At 54.6% G+C, this 22,643-nt stretch overlaps 6 protein-coding genes across 6 annotated transcripts; 2 read left to right on the forward strand and 4 right to left on the reverse strand.

Annotated features, from left to right (window-relative positions):
* Positions 1–227: 227 nt before the first annotated feature.
* BBK36DRAFT_8216 (general substrate transporter) lies at positions 228–2,436 on the reverse strand (the record flags this gene model as incomplete). The annotated part of the gene is made up of 12 exons (XM_024898563.1): positions 228–525; positions 584–630; positions 682–893; positions 965–1,182; positions 1,232–1,263; positions 1,322–1,579; positions 1,634–1,769; positions 1,824–1,858; positions 1,913–2,190; positions 2,247–2,262; positions 2,319–2,372; positions 2,425–2,436. 12 exons carry the CDS (start codon positions 2,434–2,436, stop codon positions 228–230), a joined length of 1,596 nt encoding a protein of 531 aa, XP_024745955.1.
* BBK36DRAFT_1172394 (enolase C-terminal domain-like protein) lies at positions 2,435–5,271 on the forward strand (the record flags this gene model as incomplete). Its single annotated transcript, XM_024895719.1, has 5 exons — positions 2,435–2,447; positions 3,646–3,729; positions 3,808–4,594; positions 4,672–4,893; positions 4,971–5,271. The coding sequence occupies 5 exons, from the start codon at positions 2,435–2,437 to the stop codon at positions 5,269–5,271; spliced, it is 1,407 nt and encodes a 468-aa protein (XP_024745956.1).
* A 69-nt stretch (positions 5,272–5,340) lies between these two features.
* BBK36DRAFT_1162892 (hypothetical protein) lies at positions 5,341–7,700 on the reverse strand (the record flags this gene model as incomplete). Its single annotated transcript, XM_024894485.1, has 5 exons — positions 5,341–5,923; positions 5,977–6,141; positions 6,199–6,782; positions 6,854–6,934; positions 6,999–7,700. 5 exons carry the CDS (start codon positions 7,698–7,700, stop codon positions 5,341–5,343), a joined length of 2,115 nt encoding a protein of 704 aa, XP_024745957.1.
* Positions 7,701–10,287: 2,587 nt separating this feature from the next.
* Positions 10,288–12,041, reverse strand: BBK36DRAFT_1136506 (Dolichyl-diphosphooligosaccharide-protein glycosyltransferase 48kDa subunit). Its single transcript, XM_024893002.1, has 4 exons — positions 11,888–12,041; positions 11,674–11,784; positions 10,885–11,582; positions 10,288–10,827 (listed from the first exon to the last, which is right to left on the reverse strand). Exons 1-4 carry the CDS (start codon positions 12,027–12,029, stop codon positions 10,420–10,422), a joined length of 1,359 nt encoding a protein of 452 aa, XP_024745958.1. The 5' UTR covers positions 12,030–12,041; the 3' UTR covers positions 10,288–10,419.
* Positions 12,042–12,638: 597 nt separating this feature from the next.
* Positions 12,639–13,004, forward strand: BBK36DRAFT_1128936 (hypothetical protein; the record flags this gene model as incomplete). The annotated part of the gene is made up of 2 exons (XM_024891684.1): positions 12,639–12,822; positions 12,958–13,004. 2 exons carry the CDS (start codon positions 12,639–12,641, stop codon positions 13,002–13,004), a joined length of 231 nt encoding a protein of 76 aa, XP_024745959.1.
* A 469-nt stretch (positions 13,005–13,473) lies between these two features.
* Positions 13,474–21,597, reverse strand: BBK36DRAFT_1128639 (beach-domain-containing protein; the record flags this gene model as incomplete). Its single annotated transcript, XM_024891641.1, has 5 exons — positions 13,474–13,506; positions 13,566–17,884; positions 17,950–18,430; positions 18,512–18,909; positions 18,972–21,597. 5 exons carry the CDS (start codon positions 21,595–21,597, stop codon positions 13,474–13,476), a joined length of 7,857 nt encoding a protein of 2,618 aa, XP_024745960.1.
* Positions 21,598–22,643: the final 1,046 nt, after the last annotated feature.

Consider the following 22,643-nt stretch of genomic DNA (forward strand, 5'->3'; position numbering starts at 1 on the left):
GTGGGATATGGTAGGCCGAGGCCCTGATTTCAGTTGGTATCTATGGATTCTTCATGCCACGTTTCTTTTCACTAAAACTTCAAGCTGATTCTCGTCTTTGCGGTTAGGACATGCCAGATTGAGCAAATATTATAGCGACGGGATCGTTATATATCGAGAAGCAAACAAACCAAATCTCTCATATAGCATCCAAGACCGATGCTGCAAAGAATCAAACCTCAATGAACCTACTTCTTATCCCCATGAGCACCAGGGTCAACCACATCCTCCACCTGCCGAACCTTATCCTTCAAGGCCATACCATCCTCATCAAACACAGTGAGCGCCTCGCCATGCTCAAGATCCCTCTGGAACAGCGCCCCAATCTTGGTAGCCTCACGGTCGAGAAACGTCCACGGCGACCGCCCCTTGGAGAACAAAAAGTCCATCTCTTCGAGTGTTTTGCCGGCCGACTCGGGGTAGAAGAGGTATACGACGATGGACATGAGGTAGCACAGCGCCATGAATATCATGTAGAGCTTCCAACTGTACAAAGATTGTCAGTCAAATCTCAATCAGTTGAAGGAAGATCGGAAATACGGACCTGATCTTTGCCATGGCAGTGGGAATGTACAGAGCGAACCAGAAGTTCTAGAACGGAGTCAGTTTGGCGTTCCAGGAAACGAATGCCTCAGGACTCACAATGAACCAGTTCGTGGCAGTCGTCATGGATGTAGCACGTCCACGCATGCTCATGCTGAAGATCTCGGGAGGATACACCCACGCGACGCACGCCCAGGTGATTGCAAACACGGCGACGTATATGTACACGAATGCGATAACCGTGCGTGATGCGGCCGCATTTGTAAAGTCAAAGTTGGTCTTTTGCGTAAGCGAATCGTAGACGGGATCACCTGGATTTATCGTTAGTGTGACTTCATTGAGTGCGGGTATATATGGAAGTGAAAGAGAATCTTCTCAGTACCATATGCCTTCATCAGCACGCCGATGATCATCATCGATATGCCCATTCCCACGCCGCCAATGACCATGGGCAATCTTCGACCCCACTTGTCCATGTAGTACATGTTTGGGTAGGTGAAGACGTTGAGAACAACGCCCTGGAGGCCGTTGGCCAGGAGGGATGAAGAAGTCGCTCCAAGGCCAGCTTGTTGAAAGAGGAAGACGGCGTAGTACATGATCCTACTCCATGTCAGCTATCACAGTATACAATTGTCTAGATATGACCTACACATTGATGCCAGTCATCGATTGCCAGAATTGCTGATGCCATTAGCACCTGATTCGGTACGAAACAGGGTGGGTAGGAGAGGGGACATACAACACCAATACCGATCCACATGCGGCGCCTCTGTGATCCAAGCAACAAGTCGAAATAACTGGGCGGCGGATGGTTTTTCTCAAACGAAAGTTTGGCGACAATTTCTGCTAGTTCAGCTTGCACATATGGATCGTTGACGTCTCCCCCGGCATGCACCTGCGCGAGCACGTGCAAGGCTTCCTCTTGTCTGTCTTTCTGCACAAGCCATCTGGGCGATTCGGGCATGAACCACATGGTGATGTGTAGAGCCAGTGTTGCCTATGTCTCGTCAGTCATTTCCAATGGAAGGCTGCTTGGGGGCAGTGGACTTACAATCATCTGTAGACCCATTGGAAGCCTCCATGAGGCAGTGCCATTGATGTGGCTCGTTCCATACTGAATCCAGAACGCGATGAGAATGCCAAAGTTGACAAAGCACTGAAAGACGCTGATAATCCGGCCGCGAATCCTAAACACTCATTAATCAGGATTCCTTTCCTCTAAAAGCGAGTTGACAACGTACTCTCGTGGCGCAATTTCACTTTGATACATCGTCACCTTACCACACAGTCAGCTTCCTTCCAAGGACAAGGCCAACACAGGGTCAATTACCGTCATGGTCAAGCACCCATTGCCAAGCCCATTGATGACTCTCCCCGCAACAAGAGCCTCGACATTGTTCGACGCAGCCGAGATGGCGCACCCAATAGTGAAGATGGCAGAGCCCAGCAGAATGGTCCTCTTTCGGCCGAGCCTATCGGCCAGGAAAGCGCCCGTCAGGAGGGAGCCGGCAAAAGCTCCAGCGAGGATCGACGCGGTGATGCCGCCCTGGAGGAAGTTGCTTGGATTTTTGAAGTAGGTCAAGAACTGCGGCATGGCCAAGATGCCGCCTTGATCATGGCTGGGGTCAGCTGAGGTTATCTCGAGTATCTTGTTACAGACTCACTCATTGAGCCCGTGTCCTAGAATACACGGTTAGTAATTGACAGATATTCAGTTGCCAGAAGTATCAACTTACATAGCCAAAAGCCAAGCCCCCAGTGCAGGGCGCAATGCCATAGAGATAAACGGCCTACAACAGCGTGAGCATTCCTTCGTCGCCCAGTTGAAGAACTCATTTCTACCTTTCTCACCATGCTGTTATCGAGTTAGACAAGCACAACTTCTCCTTGTCGCATCATCAACCCTGATATTCAACTCCATCATCATCTGTTATATACATGAGGACGTCCAGAGACGAAAAGCCGAAGAGCCGTCGCCCTCGTCCTGATTGGACCCCAACCCTGCACTTCCACGCCGCCCGAACCGACACAAAGACAGAGCCAAGCAAAGACAGGCATCGGGTCAATACGAGTAAGAGCATGAATCCTGCCTGATTGCGTGTAGCAGCTCAACTACTACTACTAGCAGCAACTGCCCACGGCTGATCGGATCGCGGATCCTTGGCCCCGATTTCCCCGCAATCGAGTTGGGGATTCCTCGGCTAATCCTCCCGGCCGCTAGATTAGTCCGGGGAGACGGCGCCCGACTAAGGCCTCTAGCGCCAGCCTCCACCCTCCGCTGTCCTTCTGACCCGACTCGACAACGGCCAATTCTCTCCCCAGGTCGACGCCAAACAAGCATCACCAGCTCTTCCGTTCAACTTGGAAACCGAGAGTCCGTCTGGAGGAAATGCCTTGACGCAATTCCTCTTTCCAACAGGGTCAGTGAAACTGTTCTGTGGCAGTAGAGGGCGAGAGCCTGTTGTGTTGGAGAAGCACGATCTTGTTAGATGACGAGACAAGTTCCAATGCTTCATTCATGCTTGTAAAACAACATCCTACTCTAGCCTACCCGCCGTTTGGCATATAAATCTCCTCGGGACTTGTTGCACAACCAGTATGAGCGCCGGGACTCTTCTCTTTATCGGGGCTGCAGCTGAGTCTCATTCATAGTTCTCCCCTGGTCATTCCCCGATTTTCGAAACTCTGGGGTATTAGGAGATACAGCCGCCGGGAATATCGACAAGCCGAAGTGCCGGCCAAGACGCCGTGATTGGCCATTCAACCACATCACCATATATGCTTGCTTGGAGTCAAACCTACAGCTGGTCAACGATTACCATCTCATTCGTTGCTGGGCCTTCCTTTTTGAATGAAATAACAAGAGGATCACATTCAGACAGATAGATAAGATACTTTAAAGGTAGATCAATCCTCTAGCTCCGTTGTGTATATATAGTCCCTAGATCTCCCATGTGATTATGCTTCTGTGCTCGCCTACGTATCGTCATCACAACTCGTGATATCTTTCAACACCCCTTGAGCAACGCAGAATACCATTCACAATGGCCCCTTCACGAACAGACACGGAAACATCCTCCAATGGAGCCTCCCCAAGTCTGCAAATCCCCGCCTCAGAGGTTGTCATCACAGGCTTCACAGCCCACGGTACGTCCATCGCAATCCCATCCATGTACCTTATACTTCCCCTTTCAAAACCCTCATCATTCTAACATCTAAACACAGACCTCCGCTTCCCCACGAGCCTCGACCTCTCCGGCTCCGACGCAATGAACCCCGGCCCCAACTACAGCGCAGCCTACATCGTCCTCCACACAAACTCCCCCTCTCCCGCCCTCTCAGGCCACGGCTTCGCCTTCACCATCGGCAGGGGCAACAACCTGTGCGTCCTCGCCGCCGAGATGATCGCCGAGCGCCTCGTCGGCAAGACGCTCGAGCAGCTCACCTCCAACATGGGCCAGACCTGGCGCCACCTTGTCTCCGACTCCCAGCTGCGCTGGGTCGGCCCCGAAAAGGGCGTGATCCATCTTGGGCTGAGCACGTGCGTCAACGCCGTCTGGGATCTCTGGGCGCGGTACCTGGGAAAGCCCGTGTGGCAGGTCGTGTCGGACATGACGCCCGAGGAGTTTGTGCGCTGCATCGACTTTAGATACATTCTCGACGCCATCACGCCTGAGGAGGCTGTCGCTTTGCTCCGCGAGCAGGCCAAGACAAAGGCTGCAAGGCTGGAGGAGGCGCGTAGGAGCAAGGCCGTGCCGGCGTATACCACGCAGGCGGGCTGGCTGGGCTTTTCGGATGAAAAGATGGTGCAGCTGATACAGTCCAATCTCGCGCAGGGCATGGACAAGTTCAAGTTCAAGGTCGGGGGTAATCTCGAGGACGATATGAGGAGGCTGCAGATTGCGAGGGACACGATTGGGTATGACCGGTTGCTCATGGTGGATGCGAATCAGGTTTGGAGCGTGCCTGAGGCGATTGACTATATGCTTCATCTTGTCAAGTACAAGCCGCTGTAAGTTTTCTATCATCCTCGCCTCGTGATTTTCTTCGTTGTGGAAGCAGTAGGACAGCGGGCTGATGTGAGTTTAGCTTCATCGAAGAGCCTACTTCGCCAGACGACATCCTCGGCCACGCAGCCATCCGAAAGGCACTCAAGCCGTACGGCGTCGGCGTCGCCACCGGCGAGCACTGCCAGAACCGCGTCATGTTCAAGCAGCTCCTCCAGGCCGGCTCAATCGACTACTGCCAGATCGATGCCTGCAGACTCGGCGGCGTCAACGAGGTCATGGCCGTGTTGCTCATGGCGAAGAAGTGAGTCCAAAGCACATGCGGCCTTTTCCCCATGAAATCAACCGGTGAGAAAGTTCTAATCGGATATTCTGTCGCAGATTCAACGTGCCGATTGTTCCGCACAGCGGAGGCATTGGCCTGAACGAATACACGCAGCATCTCGCCCTCATCAACTACCTGTGCGTGTCTGGCGAAAAGAGCCTGCTGGAACACATCAGCTCGTTCCGCGAGGTGTTGAAGACGCCCTGCCAGACCAAGGACGGGCATTTCGTCACACCGCGGGATGCCGGGTACAGCGTAGAGTATAAGCCTGAGGCGATAGAAAAGTACACATACCCTACGGGCAGCTTCTGGACGAGCGAGCAGGGACTGGCTATTATTAACGAGCCAAAGATTTGAGGCATTAGGCAGCCAGGATGGCATTGTACGTATAGATCGTGTGGATATTTGGTTATAGATAGATATAGCTTAGGCAGACGGAAAGATGTTGTGGAAATAGCCGTATTCATCGAGCCAATCTTCAAACAGTTGAAGATTGGAGTCTGCAATGGCAACGCCACCGAGCTCCAAGTCGTCACCAAGGGTATATGGGATGGAAGGCTGCGTTGAGGGTGCCAAATAGCCCTCAGGAGCGGTAGAGGTTGTGACTATTGGAGCGTGATCCGCTGCGCCATTGTCTCGACTCGGTGTAGGAATGGGCCTTGCAGGAGTGTCTTCATCGTCTCCGACCGGTGTCCGCCTCCGGCTGGCGCTTTGGCTGTAGTCTGCTGCTCTTCCGTAGAGTTGCTTTGGTGGCACGCGGTCATTGAAGAAGGCGACAAGGGGGTCTTGTTCTTGTCCATTGACATATGTCGAAGGGCCTTGCGAATGCTCAGAGGCGAGCTTGAAGAAGTCGTAGTAGAAGCTGGCGTGCCAGTAAATCTCGCCTAGCTGTTCGAGCAGCACCATGCATTTGTTGAAGCGGTCGATATGGGGCTGTCGGTCAGATTCGTCAGAAGCCGACCGCATCATGAGAAGGTGGACGATGAGTGGCGGTAGAATGACGGTCACGCTGTGAAGCAGTTAGTGTCCATACATCGCTGCAACGGGTAGAAAGACGCCTACCATATTGTCGGGCAGTATTTGACCAAGTCTAACCTAACGAGCTCAACGGCAATCCGCGTCGAGTCCTCAGCAGCAGCCTGAACTTTGGGCAGCGGGAGCTGTGCGCCGCTCGGTCGGCTCTCGTCGAGAATCTGGTGTGATTTGTGCAAGGCGATGATGACGATACTATTTGCCTGTCAGTCGGGGACTGAAGCCAATGAGGCCATGGCAAGGAGAGCTTACTTGTACATGAGATGCAGCAGCGCCTTGTAGAGCGTACAGATGCCTCGCTTGTCAAAGGCCATACTGTAGTCATCGTGAAGCCTCGCGCTCGGGACCAGATTCAAGCGCCAATGCTGAAGCGTTTCTTCGCATAGATTAATCTGCTCTGGCAAGGACCCCGGTTCCGTGGCAATGTTGTGAGGCAGCGAGAGCACGCCCTCCATGTACTGGCAAAGCTTGACAAACTCAATGAAGAATTCCTTGACCGTCTGGTCGTCTTCACTGTCGCCATCCTCCCTCAGGTCATCAAGCGTCAGCATCGGGACTGTGCAGTCCAAGCTGTTGATGTGCATGGGACGCCCAGTTCCGAGGGCAGTCAGCCGGTCTCGGACCAGGCACGCCCACCATAGTCTCGCCCACAGTTTGCGCTGCGGCTCTTGGCTGGCATTCCGGTGCAGCCCGAGGCCCTGCGCAAGACTGATGGCTTGATGGATCCAGAACCAAGTGTGCTTTTGCTCAACCATGGACGGGTAGAAGTGGCTCATCAGGAGGAGTGCCTGAATGTTTACGATGTCGTCCGACTCGAAATCAAACTCGTATAGATACTGCGAATAATGAGCATACATACCATACTTACTTCGAGGTTTCGTTGGACATTGGTTTCAGAGAGACATACTCGTGCTCTTTTATGTAGCAAGTTTCTCGCCTCTTTTCGAGATGTAAAGCCAGCATCGCGGATTGTGCTCATGGGCACCGTCTAGTGGTGAAGCCAAGTCAACAGACTGCTCCTCTGACCATGACACCGAACAATGAGAACGTACCGCAGAGGCTGTAAATAGAATGGCCTGAAGCAGCAACAGACTCAAACCACGAGAGTGAGACGCAGCATCGCGGTCACTCCGGTAGTAACTCGCCAGAAAGCTGGACTTGTCGAGGATGGGGAAGAACGGATGGAACAGCTGGAAATAGTTGGACACAAAGACGTCCATGACGGCCCTCGGCGGAAGAGTCAGCGCCCCCTTGCGCTGCAGATACTGCATGTCATCGTCATCCAGCCGCGAGTGCTTCATCGCCCCCGGATCGTCCAGACTGCCTCCCCGCGAGACAGCCAGCAAGGACGGCGGCTGGCTCTCGGGGGCAAAGCTGCGCAGGAAGGGATAGTGCGGCACCTGGTGAAGCATGGCATGCTGCGGGATGGAGCGCGGCGACGACGGCAGCCTCGCAGCGGCAGCGCCGAGCCCCAGCCCGCGGCCTGACGGCGACAATGACGACGGCTGCTGCTGCTGCTTCAGCCTCTCGACCTCGTGCTTCCCGCGGCGCTTCTTGCGGGCCTGGACGACGCAGTCGAAGCCGTCGAGCTGGCACTTGGTGCAGGGGACGCCCGTCTTGAGCACGTCGCAGCGGATCTTGCGGGTGCGGCAGCAGGAGCAGGCCTTGGAGGCGCGCTTCTTCTTCTTGGCGAGCGTCTGGTTCTGGACGGCGGCGGCAGCGGGTGACGGGGAGGACATGTCCGGCTGGGTCATCTTGGCGATGGATGAGGAGGCTGTCGTTGGATCATGGACTGCGACGTTTGTGGCGAGAGAGACAAGGGAGGCGAGAGCTCCGACAGCGGACGAGCGACGGATGCATGAGATGAGGCCGGGAATAACGAGCAGAGACGAGGCTTCATCGTTTATGTGACGCTATCGAGGTAGTTTGAGCATCTCAGGCCAGAAGGGGAATGGGATCGTGACGCTATTTTGTGCATGGCTTGCCATTCCATGTAGTATCGTAAGGTAGGTACGGCTGACTAACGAGGTCGACGACGTGCCACCGCGATACCTCATCCCCTCTCTACCTTAGAAACGGTCACAAGGGGACAAGAATAATTGATGAATTGGTTCAATATAATTTCCCTCTTCCCAGAATCTCCATCTGCATCACCAGATTCCATCACCATGACCCTCACGAGCACGTTCAAGTTCTCGCAGCTCGTCCAAGTCTCCTTGTCCCCCCTTGTCCCCCATACATAAGGCATCCCTGCCCTCTGCGGTACCTGCATCCCACCCTCCACCAGCGCTAAAGCACCCAGCCCAGACCATAAGCGCGTCTCCTCTGCCCAAATCCCGCGCCCAAACCTCCAAAACCTCCAAACCTCCAAACCTCACTTTTTTCGTGATACCGCCGCAAACCGGCACGCAAATCTCACCTTTTGCTCACGACCGCCAGTGCCAGCTGCCACTCCCAGCCATCCACTCACGCCGCTCCCCGCCAAGAGTGAGAAGAAAGTGAGCCCACGCGCAATTCACTGCAGCCTTTGCGCAGCGCTCGCAGTGAATCACGCCCGGATCATCCATCCCCTCCGGCATCCGACTGGACTTCGTTTTCCCACGGGTATATAAAGCAGCCCTGCTCCTATCTTCTCTTCTTTTCCTCTCCTTCCCTTCTTTCCTTCTTCCAGTCCATCCATCCAAGCCAAACGGCGCACAGCAAGCGACCCCCCTCCAACTTCTCACCTCGCCTTCTCCCCAACTTTGTTTGCCATCCCCCATCTCTTCTGCTCACCAGCTCTTTTCTCTTCCCCTCCTCTCTTCTCTCTCTCAGCTGCTGTTGCAAATCATCGGGGCTCCCTGAGCTACCAACCTCCCATCGCCATCGCTTCACGTTCTCTACACCTCCTCTCGTCGACTTCTTTACGTCGCCTCCTCCCCCTTCCAGCCTTTGTCCATCTCTTTTCTCTCCCCCCTCACACCACTTCACCGCAGCCCAAACTGGCCTCCTCCCTCCATTCCTGCCGCAGACCTAGCCACTCTGCTTCGGCTCTCGGTGATGATATCTCTTGCACACTCTCCACGAGGGAACAAGCCTTCAGGTCTGATCCACCGCGATCAAGCCGTCGGCACATGTCCACAGATGCAAAGAACAGAAATCTGAGCGAGCCAACACACACACCCTCCCTTCCCCGTCCTCACTCTCCTTCACTCTCTTCCCTCCTCCACAGTCTTCCCTCTTCCTTCGTAGGTATTTCCTCATGTCTTTTGCCTTTGCTTGTTCTCCCTTTTGTAGATAAAATGGTAGAGTTGCCTAGTTATCCCTTTCAGGTTGTTCCGCTCACAGTAGCCGCAATGACAGATACCTCAGCACCTCAGAAAGCTCCTCTCTTCCCATCCTTCCCCAAGGTCCGAAGCAGAGTCTTGATGATGCCTCCCTCCCACCCAGCGGTGGAAAGGAAATACATAGTTTTCAATCGGAGCAGGCTGAGCGCAACAACCCTAGGTAGTTGCTCTTCTTTTTCTTGTCTACAATGAGCTCGAGCACACAGAAACACATGCAGATGCTCTACACAGGGTTGAAGGGGACTGTGGTCTTGTATGGGGAAGACACGATTGTGGGAGAACGTGAGGAAGGAGGCCGGGGAGGATCAGTGTGTGTGTTTTCTTTTCCTTTTTTTTTCCGCTCTTGTTTTTTTCTTTGATGTTTGAAACAAAAGCAAAAGAAGCCACCTGGTGATGATTTCAAGGACCAAAAAGCCAAATTTGCAGACAACAGCAGCAGTGTCGGGCTGTGACAAGCTACAACAAAAAGGCTGCGGGTTGCCGGTGAGAACAGAAGAGAGCTAATCTGAGGGTGCATTTTTGCTTTGTTTGCTTTGTTCTTCTCTATTGTCTGTTGTTTTTTTCCTCTACGTTACTGCTGTCTTTAGGTGTGTTTTGTTTTATTTTGTTTTGTTTTATTTTGGTTTGTTTTGTTTTGTTGTATTTTATTCTACTTTACTTTTTTGTTTTGTTTGGTCTTTTGTTTGTTTGATGGGATGTTTCGTAACTGCTGGCTGGTGGCTGTCTGGGGCATTCAGCGAGTGCAGATAGATGGACGATGGTGTTGATTGCCTGACAGAAACATGCCATCACCGGCCTCGTACCTCGATTGTTCGTCGAGCAAATAGGATGAATGATAAATGTTTACCTACTTGACTCGACAAGCTACGTGCCATCACCAGTCACTTCGACAACACCCAGGTCCATCCCTTAACGCGAGAAATCTATTCATCTCATCTGCTTTTCATGGTCCCTACTCAAGGCAATCGTCAAGATCTTCCCAGCACACACTTCAAGTGCATTCCATGGGTATTTCTCATGGCCCGCCAGATGCAAATCGTACATAAACAAAATCTACAACGCCCTCTTTTGAGGCCTTGTACCGATGTTCCTACCATGCCTTCCCCGTGCTTTCATCGACACACAGCTGCTTCATCGCACCTCGTCTTCAGTTCTTCTTCCCCACAGGCTTGCTGTACATCCATATCGCGCAGAACCCCAGGAAGCCCGTCACCGTCGCGCCGATACCCGAGATCCACGGCCAGGCGCCCGAAATGACAAAGCTGCGAGGCCACTCGTCGTGTGCGAAATGGCGGACGCTAACCGTGTTCTTCTCTTCGACGTTGCTGAGGAACGAGCGCTTGTAGTTGACCATGAAGTTGAAGATTCCGTGCTGGTCGGGAAGCGTAAAGGACACGCCGTAGATGGCAGCGTCGTCAGTGGTGCCCGTAAGCTCCAGGTTCAGGCGGTGGAACGGCGAGAGCATGGAGAACTCGAGCTGGAGAAGGTCGTCTTCGGGAAGAACAAAGGGCACCCACTTGTCCCAGACGTACTCGGACAGGGAAATGGCATATGACTGCGTGATACAAAGGTCAGATAAGCATGCGCTTCACTGGGCTTCATGGTTACTCACCACGTCGTTCTTGACACGGTAGATGCCAGGGTTGAGCTCCTCAGAGCCCTGCAAGTGGTGCTCGACGCTGTTCACGCGCAGGACACCAATCTCCTGGAACGTCCAGCCAGCCACCCGTCGAGCAAACTCCTTGTTCTCCGTCTTGGTGCTCTTCCCGCCCAGCTTGGCCACCTTGGCATCGAGCCACTTGTCCTGCAGCATCTCAGCCGAACCGAGCACAGTCACGCGCGCAGAGTTGCGCGCCTGCAGCACCGACACCAGCGCCAGCTGCTGGCCCGCAGCGAACAGCTCATCAGCATCAAGGACCTCAGCCTGCTCCTTGGGGTTATAGCTGTACGCAGTGGCGGGCGCGCGGACGATGGGGGTCAGCAGCGGGCCGGAACCGAGCACATGGCCAACGGCGTGAGGAAAGGCCAGGACGCCGCCAGGAAGCTCAAAGTAGGACTTGAGGCCGGGGCGAATGTTGGACGGCGCATCCAGGACGAGGACGTCGTGGGACTCGGCAGCAGAGACGGTGTCGTAGTTGAAGTGGTCGACAACGGTGCCGGTGCGCTCAACGGGGAGGGCGATGTCGAGCTCAGAGAGGAGAGAGACGAGCGAGGTGGACGCGGGGACGGTGGAGGACAGCGCAACGAGGATGTTTCCATTGGCGTTGACAAAGTCGACGAGGCGGTTCGGGGTCAGGTTGGGTCCAAGTCCTGGAGGCAGTGTCAGCAAGCAACTGCCATTGATGGTCATGAATGATGGAAACGTAGAGTAGAGATAGCGCGGGTATAAGAGACAACATACCCTTGACCTTGGACGGCAGAAACAACAAGTGGTCGTACGTCCTCTCGCCCAGATGGAACAGCGTCAGTCCCTCGCTCCGCGGCGTCTCATACGACACCTGGAACCCTCGCGCTGCAAAGAACTCCAGATCAGCTCAAGCTCCAGCACCAATCCCGCGACCCAATTGCTCCAGAAACGAGTCAAAACCAGGCATCTTTGGCAGCAAAAGACGCACCTGTCAGATCCCCCAGAAACTGGCCATACGCCTCCTTCTCGGCAACGTCGTCCAGCACCACCAGCAGCCGGTTCCCGCTCGTGCTCACGGCCGAGACCGCCGCCGCAAACAGCGCCGCAGCAACGCTCAGAATCGACCACATGACGGAGGCCTCAAAAAGAAGAACAGATCCAGCCGGTTCGGTATGTGGTGGCTTTTGGGTGGTTGCAAAGAAAGAATGGGAGGCTTCAATCAGCTGCGGAAGCTCTGCTCAACCACTGCACTTTTGGAGGATACGTAGCCTCGTTGCTCCCGCTGTGGGGCCTCCACTGCACTTCGTCACTTCCACCAGGCGGCAGTTTCAACTTCCAGTTCCAATTGGGGTCGAGGTACTTACAAGGTCGCACGTAATCGAGGGTACATGTGGGTTTGCTGCGGGACACACCTCAGCCGCGGGTACCTCGAAGCTCGTGGCCAGCGGATTAGTATTGCCGGACATCTACCGAAAGGCGCCGCAGCCAAGCATCACCAACTTTGAGCCGAAACCTCCATCTCATGTCACCACAATCGCCTTGATATCGCTCCCTCTCGCGCATCTTCCCGCCCTGGCCAATCCCCCCAATAACCCCCAATCCCCCTCCGCACAACCTCAACAGTCAGTACAGCCACCCAACGTAACCACCTACACCACCCCTCTTTCTTCTGAAACAAAACCCCCAGCTGACAAGGACCCTCACAACTATAGCAGAAACCGACCACCACCACCACCACCATGTCCGCCCCCCTCTTCTGGTCAACGCCCCTCAAGTACTGCAGCTGGGCCGCCCGCGAGCGTCCCGCCTTCTTCTGGTCCGTCGTCGTCGGCGCCACCGGCCCTCTGCTCATGCCCATCGTGCCCCCGATCCGCCACATGCTCGGCGACGTCGACCCTGCGCCCATTCCCGTCACCTATCCCGGTACGTCTTGCCAGACCCCTCGCTGCGTCTCGAGAAGATTGTCCGACAGTCGATCATTGCAAGGACGAGATGGGAGACACTATAGGGTGTGATGGTTGGCCAATGGAGACCAGAGACTGACTTTTTGGTGTATAGTCCCTACTGGCCCTCGAAAGCAGTTGACGGGCTACGACGACGAATAAACCTACCGAACCAGACAAAAGCCAAACCTCTACATCCAACGAGGGAATCTGCACCAAGTCCAAGACTGAAAGACACATCATAATGCAGACACGAGTCCCTGTACATAAATACAAAACCACGGCGTTATCCATATGTATAAAAAAAAAAAACACAAGAGAATAGGGAGAGAAGGTCTTGGGAAGCCAAGTCTACAGACTCATTCAACAAATCGAAACAAATGACAAAATGATAATTCACAATTTTCTTCTCTACTTGCTACCGATCCAAACCATTCTTTTTCATCTCGCTACGCATGCAATGTCCAACCTTTTAAGCGCCCCTGAGGAATCTATAAATGCTAATCACCCCTCAACTCCCTGCACGATATCTATTCGTCACTCTCCCAACTTCTTACCCGCTCACTCACCCAGACCGCGTTGCAACGCGACGAATGTTCTTCACAGACGTTCCGCGCGGCATGCTCAGGCTCTACCTGTCTCTGCCGGCGAAATTCCACTCATACTGCAATCCCTCGTTAGCCACGCGCCGTAACAGAGTGTGAGTGAAAGATCCAGACTTACCACTCGCCCATCATCATCTCCAGTGTAGACACACGTCGGCATCGGACTGATGCAAGTAATGCCAGCCGCGGTGTTCTCTCCAATGTCGCTGTTGTAATCGATATGGTCCAGCCGTCGCAGCAGCTCCAACGTCCACTTGCCTCCCACCACGCTCTTGCGCCACACGTTGACGATGCCTCCACGATGGCCCGTAAAGATGAGATAGTTTTCCAGCCACTCGTTGCCTGCGCCTTCGTAAAAGGCACACGAGTGGACATAGTCCTCCGAGTCCGAGCACACATTCTGTTCGAGAATAAGACTGCCGTTGAGAGAGTACAGGATCACGTTAGGTCCCGAGCAGAGCATGATGTCGCCCGACACATTGTGGATTTGCGCACACTCCACATGCCGCACGAGTGGCAGCTTGCGAATGAAAGACAGCTGATTGAGGTCCCACAGGAACGCCTGGCCGTCTGACGAAGCCGTCACGAACGTGCTAAAGGCCTTGCCCACGGCAATCGCAGTCACCGGCGTCTTGTGGCCGAACAAGCTCGATTTAGGCATCAACTCGACGACCTTGCCCGGTGCCGTGTGCAGCGCATGTACGGAAACCACGCAGTCTTCTCCGGCGGTGATGAGCGTTTTGGAGTCGGCAAAGGCAGCGCACGAAATCTGGCCGATATGCAGGTTCTCAAACAGACCGGCCGGCCTGCGGTTATCGGCGAAGAAGAACCTGATGCTGTTGTCCGCATATCCCCACTCGAGGTACTTGTCGTACGGCGGCAGGTTGAGGCGGAATGGCGAGGCGCAGAGCAGGCGATCCAGCTTAGGCGCGTAGATAAGCGTCGAAACCCTCTCGTGGCTCTCCAGCAGCGGGTTTGGCAGGCATGCCAGCGAGAATACGGCAGTATCCAGTCTCTTCACCGACGACTTGAGCTGCTCCCGGGGCGGGTGAGGCTTCTGGAACACTTGGTGAGGCGTCTGGCCAAAGTTGTGAATGACGCCAGCCGAGATTGCCCTCTCGTTGACATCCGTGATCTGGTCAAGGTCGACCGAGCCGGCATACGAAAGGTTGTGGAAGACATTGAGACTCTCCATCGCCGCATCGCCACGCTGCTTGAATCCAAACACCAAGTCTATCCATTTATGCAGGTTCTCGCTCACGTACGGGCTTTCGAGTGCTTCACGGTGCTTCGCAATAAAGATCTTGGGGTCGCCCTTGGCCCACGGAGGGAGCTCAACATTATTGACCTGAGCACCGTTGCTTTGGCGACGGCCAAAGTCGTAGCCATTGATGTTTGTCAGGAACTCCGGGAGACAGAAGAATTCAGGTATCAGTTCTCGCACATCTGTCTTGTTGTTGCATGAGGCAGAGTTCCAAGCGTCGCCGATTGAGTGGAACAGCCGGTCTGCATGATCAAAGCTGTCTCCTTGGACAAGGAGGTAGGACTGCACAAACGGCGGCAGTCTGATGAGGTACGAGGATACAATCATGGCGGATGAATAATGGGTGCCGTAGTGGAACGGCTTCTGTCCAATCTCTTCAAGCGCACTATAGGTGTCGATGAAGCCTTGAATGCGGTTAGCCGTCTGGGCGCCCATGGGCTTGGACAAGTCCCGGAACGTCTTTGGATCCTCCAGATCGAGATCCTCGCTAGTATAGTCGGCCAGAATCCACGGGAAGACGGGATACTGTGTCAGGTCGTTAAAGGTCCGGCCGGCCATGGTGTTCACCACCATGAGATAGTGAAAGTTGGAGATTTCCCCCCGCTGCCACCGCTTCATGATGGAAGTCCACGGCGACGCGTTGAACAGGGTTCCGAGACGAGACCCCAGGCCTTGCGGGGAGTCCTCAAACCCCTTGAGCATGTCAAACCTCCACGCATCTTCTGGGTTGGGGAGCGAATGGGCGGCACTCGTATGCGGGGCCTTGCTCAACATCTTTGCAAACAAGCTGTCTCTGAATGCGGTGCTGATGGTGGTGAGCAGGTAGCTTCGGCCGTCCGTGAAGAAAATCTCAATGGCCACGTCCCGGAAGAGGAACCGACGTTTCGAGATGCTGATGACATCCTGCCATCTCCAATGTCTCGACTCCTGCTCTCGGCCGCCCGCGTTCTGCCGCTTTTCGAGCGTCTTCGCCCCGGTGACGATTTGGGTAAACGGATCGCGCTCTTCTGGCGGCGCTTGCCACACGTTCACGATATCGCCGTTGGCGCACTGGAACACATTGTCCATGATGTACAGGGCGTCCTTCCCTACTATCAGAAGGCCTTCGCATGCCTCGAGACCCGTGACACGAGACACGTTGTACGCAGCCTGCACTTGGTCACCATGCTCCAGGCGCCGCATAACCTTGCGGTTCTTATCTTCAAAGTTCTCATCGCCCTCGTTTGGCTCATTCGGATCGTCAACGAGCTCAAAGTCGTCCTCTGCCGTGAGCCCGGTGTCGGGGTTGTCGGCAGTCGAGTCGGGCTCCATGGTCAGCGCTGCGGCATCATTGTCGTTGGCACCATCCAAGAAGGCGCTCGAGCGCGTGGGCGGCCGGCTTCCTGCGCCTGTCGCATCTCTCGAGGTTGGAGTCGTGCTCAAGGCATTATTGCCGGAAGCTGCTGCGGTAGTGGCAGCGGTAGAAGAGGGCACGGTGGACGACGACAGGCTGCCTTTGGCCTTGGGCTGATATCTGTCCTCGCCAACCGGGTAGTCGGGAAGAAGACGCAAGCGCATGCGGTTTCGCCCCTCTGTTCGATCCAGCTTCCACTTCGGTGCCGTGGGTATGCTGAACACGGCCCCAGGCCGCTGCAAATCCCGCTCCATCTTTCTGTAGCCCGCCATGAGAAAGGCCAAGTCGTCCTGCTGATCCTGCATGAGACGCTGATACTTGTAGTATTCGCCGCTGTAGATGCTCTTCATCCATGCGCTGTTACCAATATCATGGCTGATGAGAGTCTTCTCCGCTCCAATGACCTCTACATTCCAAGTCTTGAGCTTCTCCTTTCGCTTTGCGAGGCGCGACTTTGCGGATTCTATCGTGCGGTGGTTCTCTGCGCTGACGAAATCTTCCCACGTCTTCGACATGCCGCCAAAGAAGAGCATGTCCAGTGCTGGTCTATGCTTGTCCACCCAGAGGACAAAGGCCTCGTCGTCCATCTCTGTCAGCTTTTGGAAATCGCGAACAATCTGCCTCTGGTCGGGGGCAGAGGATGAGCGAATCAGGGCAATCGATTCCTCGGGCTTTTGCACGAGAATGATGCGCAGAAAATTGGCCGCGGCGGTACGAATCGAGGCTTTGTCGTCGATAAGCTTTGTGTAAAGCTGGTACCAAAGCAGCTTCAAGTAGTCGTCGTCAGCTCCCAGACAGCCAAGAATCGACATTTGCCAATAGGCAAGCTTGTTCATAAACTCCTTGGCCTCTGATTCCGAAGTTTGCCGGCTGTCGAGGTCCGAAAGCCGGAGCAGGACCGTCCTCAAGAGACAGCTGCGGATCGTCGATATAGCCGGGCTGCACAGACGAACGCTTTTCAGTCCCGCGATTTCGGGTCGTTGTAAGAATTCCAAGAGCATGCCGTTGAAGTCAATCAAGGCCTCTGCTCCGTTCAGAAACCAGCCTTCAAAGATTGCTTCACATAGATGGGTACAGAGCCGGCCAAGGTTTGTTAGAATCCTCGGCTCGCAAATTCCCTCAAGCCTCGTCTGGATTACATTCGTGACTTCGGATATTGTCCTCTTCAAGATATAAGATTCGAAATATGCCTGGTGCTCTTGGAAGCCAGGAGGCATTTTAATGAAGAGGCCGAATCCCGAAAACTCTTTGCGAACGAAGATTTGGTCCATGAACACATGCATAACCAAGTCGGTAATACCATCCACGATAGAATCACCGATGCTACTACCGAGCACCTTTTGCTGTTGGGGAAGAGGCTTCGTCGAAGGGACGGAGAGCCTTGGCTCAGCGGCAGTCTTTTGGGCAGTCAGGAGGACGAAAGACGACGCTCGTCTCAAGGGCGTGCCCTTGGGCGGCGTAGACTGCGGCGACGGCATAAGATCAATATTAGTCGTTCTGACAATGGGCGCTGGCACAGAGCTCCCGCCCATGGGCCGGATAATGACATCGCTGCCCTCAAAGGTCAGAGCAGAGTCTCGTGAGTTCAGTTCCACGTCAGGAGTGACAGCATCGGCGCTGACTATGATGGGATACAGAGCCGCCAAGAGCAGGCGAAGCCATTCGGACGACAGAGCAAAGTCTCGGAATTCGGCAGACCGCTCGTGTAGATCTCGCAGGACTTGGATGGCGTTCTGAAGGAAGCCAGCATGTGCTCCTACTTTCTCTCGAGACAGTGTCACTGCAAACCTTAAGTCAGAGAAAACGCAATATTACACAAAGATAGCCATCAAAGGGTAGACATACTCCTAGGTTCCAACGCTCTGACGAGGTCCGCGGAGCTCGCTCTCGGTCTTGAGTCGTAGGCAGTCACGGGTCTAGCCATGGCGTGAGACGGCGAAAGATTGGTTGCAGGAGAATCTGGGTCTTCTTGGTACTTCATCACATCCTTCAGGCCATGTTGAAGCATCGATGTGATGACAACCAGTGACTCGGGATAGACAACTTTGCGCTTGTCAAACCTTTCAGCCAGCGAAAGGAAGTCAGATCTGCTGTCAAAATTAATATCGGCCACGTCTTGCCCGAATAAGATGCAGAAGCAGATGGTCCACAAGGGAGGGACATCCCAGAACCTCTTCAGCCGGTTCGCCATGATGGTGAATCCGCCAGACTTGCCAGCGAATTTCGATGTATAAGCCGATCCGTGGACAACAAGAAGGCGGGCTAGGATTTTGCAACCATGGACGACAGTCTCGGGATCATCATCGGCAAGGAGATAGAGAAGCCACTAAGCATCCAGCACCAAGACGTCAGTCAGTCAGTCAGCTCCTCGCTTCCCGTTGCGCGGATGAGATGCAATTGTGCCTACCTTGTTCGTGACAGTCTTTGCAAACTTCTTGATGTTGTTGAAGTTGCCTCTCTCGCAGAGGATTCTGGAGTAAAGGCTCAAAACCTTGGTTCCAAGCTGCTTTTTCGACACGGTTCGACTACCGCTGGACGGGCTGTTGTTATCGCTCCCATCCGCAGCTCCTCGCTTGAAGGGGCCGGGAGTGCTGGATCGCGAAGTGGCCAAAGAGAGTCTTGGAGTCCGCGAACCCACGGATACGGGCAGGTGAAATGCGTACGTAATGAAGAGTGACAAGGATCGCATGACTTCTTGGCTCAGATTCGATCTCACGAGGGCTTCGAAAGCTCCCATGAACTGGGGCACGACTTCTTCAGAAATGGCCTCGCCCTTCATGGCGTCCAGCAGCCGCTTTACAATTCCTGCGAGACACGGTTAGAATGCACTGCGGACTCTTGGAAGAAGAAGCGACCAAGTTACTCACTCATCCGTAACAACCTCCTACTGTTGAAGTCATGAAATTTACTGTTAACGGCAAAGGTCACGAATTGTTTATAGTAGAGTTCCTGGACGCGTGGCCCTGACTTGCGCCAGATATCCAAGTCGATCAAGAGGATGCGATATGCTAAGGGGTTGATGATGAAAGACTCAATGGGTTCTGCATGATTGTAGCCGACAAAGCCCAGCACCAGGCTGAGGACCCTGAAGGCAAGGCTCTCGCGCTCCTCGTTAGATGCTGAGAGCCGAGGAATTTGCGCATTGTCGCTTGCGGCGCCAGAATAATGTCCAATCTTGAACCGCAGGAGCATGCCCAAGATGCTGTATCCGTTATCCCTCTCCATGGCTTCACTATTTCTCCAATTCCTGCGGATGCAGTGGAACATGATCTCAATGGCGTGGACGGTCTCCTCGACAGTTGTCGCCTTCTCCAGCAGCTTCAGGGCCAATGGCGTGAAGCCGGCCAGACGCCACAGATTCTCATCAAAGTAGGACGGGACAGCCACAATTGGCGTCCCTCGAAAAGAGGCAATACCCTGTGCCCTAAACAAGGCATCCGTGAGACTCGGTACCGCGCAGTTGATGGCCAGTGGCGATCCCTCCTTGCTTGACATGCGGAACAGATTGCGCGTGGATGAGCGAGGGAGGGCACGGAGAACGCCAGTGTCGAGGTATTGCACATTTTCGGGAAAGGTGGCGGATGGGAGAATGCCGAGGAGGATCTTGGACTCTGGAAGCAGCGAGCTTGCCTTGTCGCGTACGGCCCGGAGGATATCAGAGTTCTCGTCCTTACCGGAATGAACAATCTCATTGCGCAGGCCCAGCATAGCCGAGGCCTCGTACGTCTGGAAGCCGCCCAATGTGTCCTGGAAGTTGCCCTGATAGCGTGGTCCGAGGGCATGGTGAACTGCAATGTAATCATCACTAAGGACATCCTCAAACAGATAGGCGGATGCCAAGGACCACCTCGAAAAGACAAGACCCGGGCCGCTCTGGTTCGACAGATCGCGAGGGGTCCCGAGGAACGCCTGGACGGGGTTGTGCTTGTTGTGATTGGAGTTGAAGGAGGCAAATGTCTCCGTGCTCCCGTTCGCAAGTGGAGGCATGTGCGGGTAGTTGCAGCGAATCTGTTCCGCAAACTCCCCATTCACGTAGAGAGAGGCCTTGCTGGCTGTTATTGTCTTGGGTCGGCGATGAACAACGGCGATGTGGTACCACTTCTTTTCACGGAACGTTATCGACTTGAATCGCACACTAGGCTTATTGGAGAAGACTGAAGTCTGAAGGATAAAGTTGTGAGTATCCCGTTCCAAGTACATTAGCACAAAGCACGTTTGCGTAGAATCGAAGACGCCAAAGATGGTAGTATGCGCAGTCGGATCGAACGATTCGACACGTATCCAGGCCGCAAAGGTGTATCCCGCCGTAGACTGGGGAGGGAATGGGCGGCCCAGAGTCGGTAGCTCCAGGGAAGAATGCCCGTGTAATGAGAGGTCAAACTGGAAGAAAGGAGGGCCAGTGTATTTCGACGTCATCTCCAGGAAGAAGCTGGCCGCCTCTGGGCCTGGCGCCGACAGTAGGAACTGAACATCGGCGGGTTGGTTCACGCCAAGGTGCATAAGCAGTCGGCATAGGTCCAGCACTTTGTCGCGTTCCGCCTTTGCGAGGTTGGATTGGGATGAGAAAGCAGACTCGAGAAACTGCGAGAGAACGCCTGTTGAGTGGATGGCGGCGCGGTTGTAGATTGAGACAGACGCTGCGCTAAGGATAGTCTCGAGCACGATGAGGGATGATGGGCTTGGCGACGAGTTCTCTGATCTCGGGATGGCGCGCCAGAAGCTCACGACAGCCCTGAGCAGCTCTGGATGGCGTATGATCGTCTTGGGGGTGACCACTTCTCGCACACTCGGCCCAATGCTAGTCACTGAGCGTGCAAGCACAAGGTCCCACTGTTCGTCGGCCCCGTCCTCGGCATCATTTTCGGGGTTCTCAGGGGCGTCGGCCTGGCTGGCCTCGGTTTCGGTTTCCGCACGCAATGCCTTTGCGATGGATTGGCAGAGCAAATCCAAAGCTTCGTCGTCCAGAGAGAAGGCGAGAAGCTTTCCAAAGACATGGCAGCTAACCCAAGCATCGGGCTCTGCCCCTCCCAGGCCAATGCTCGCAATGATCTGCTCCAGGGCTTCCCAGCCGCCCCCTGCGACTCGGTATCGGAAGAATCTCTTGTTCCCAGAGTGGTCGCGGAAGGCAGCTGACAAGACGTTCAGGAATGCTCCGAGCAGCTTGAATAATGACATCATCTCGGCCTGGGTCCGCTTCCGCGGGTCGTGATAGCCGGCAAAGCCGCGCAGGACGTCGAGGATGCATTCGAAGCCCCCAGCATGGCGAAAGGCATCTTGATTCGAGGGCATGGGGGGGGAAGCTATCAGCTGAGCAATGTTCCGCAGCCCCTTGACAATCGTCGAGATCTCGGGGTAGCCATCATCGTTCCGAGCCGTCTGCTGGCGGGTGAGGTCATCGAGCAGCGTCTGTAAGACTTGTAGGTATTTCGGGTTCGTGTTCGCCGAAGTGGACGCCGACGTCGACGATCGGAATCGTGTGGGAAGAGTCGCCATGGTGCTGTCTCGGCCGAATTCGCATTCCAGTAGGGCTGCCTTCCAGGGCCCGTCAAGGGTCCAGGCCGTCAGCTATGCGCAACAGCATTGAAGAACGGCAAGATGGACAGGCAGCTCGGAGCTCTGGCGCGGGGCGCATGAAGCTCGTTGGCGGCGGTCAGCTGGTCGATGGGAAGGCTGCGGCCCCAGAGAGAAGGCAGACAGGCGGTTAGGAATGATGATTGCAAGCTGAGGACGGAACCGATGTCCCCAGTCCGTGAAGCAATATTCGGCGATAAAGGAGACAATTCGCTGCGAGATCGTGATGACTTGCTGTCCAGCTCTTTGATGAAGTTGCAGCCTGCCGTCAGCCTTGAATGTGGCTGAGGTACGGCATTGCGGCTGCTAGTGGAGGTGGGATGTGGCTACGGCAGTCGACGCCCCGCTGCGAGCCACTAAACGGCTCCTTAGAGAGCTGCACAGCGGGCCTCAGGTCGAGTGCTTATCTTTTGGGTCCAGTGGCTGGAGGATAAGGGGCCCGTGATAGAGGATTGGATGGACGGGTTGAAGCTTGGATAAGGTATTGATAATCCTACAACGTGAAGGCAACCATGCAGTTGCAGCCTCTTTGGATGCTCGGGAGTGGAAATGGGACATGAAGCCAGGCGGCAGTGCCATGTCTGGTCGGACAGCTCAAAGACGATAACGGATCCATTGTGGACTCCTGCCATTCGCTACCGATTCTTTGTCCTCTGCAGACGTCGTCATGGCCTCGGTTCCTCATCCAGCTACCTACTGACCTATCAAGCACTCAGCGATGAATGCATAGGAGCCGCGCGCTGCGAAAGCAGTGTTGAACCGCTTGCGGTGTGTAGGACGACGACGACTAGTATTACGTGCATTTCCATATGCAACACGTGCATAAAGAATGTCCAGGAGTCAATACTCGTCGTAGCTGTACTTGGAGAGTCATGGGCCGATCACGGCGTGGTGGTGAATACGGGCCAGAGTCAGGAGAAGCGCATTGAGGTGTAAAGGGGCCCTGGATTCAGGGCATTTATGGTGAA

The sequence above is a fragment of the Trichoderma citrinoviride genome (genome assembly GCF_003025115.1).
Source record: "Trichoderma citrinoviride strain TUCIM 6016 unplaced genomic scaffold BBK36scaffold_16, whole genome shotgun sequence".
Taxonomy (NCBI): domain Eukaryota; kingdom Fungi; phylum Ascomycota; class Sordariomycetes; order Hypocreales; family Hypocreaceae; genus Trichoderma; species Trichoderma citrinoviride.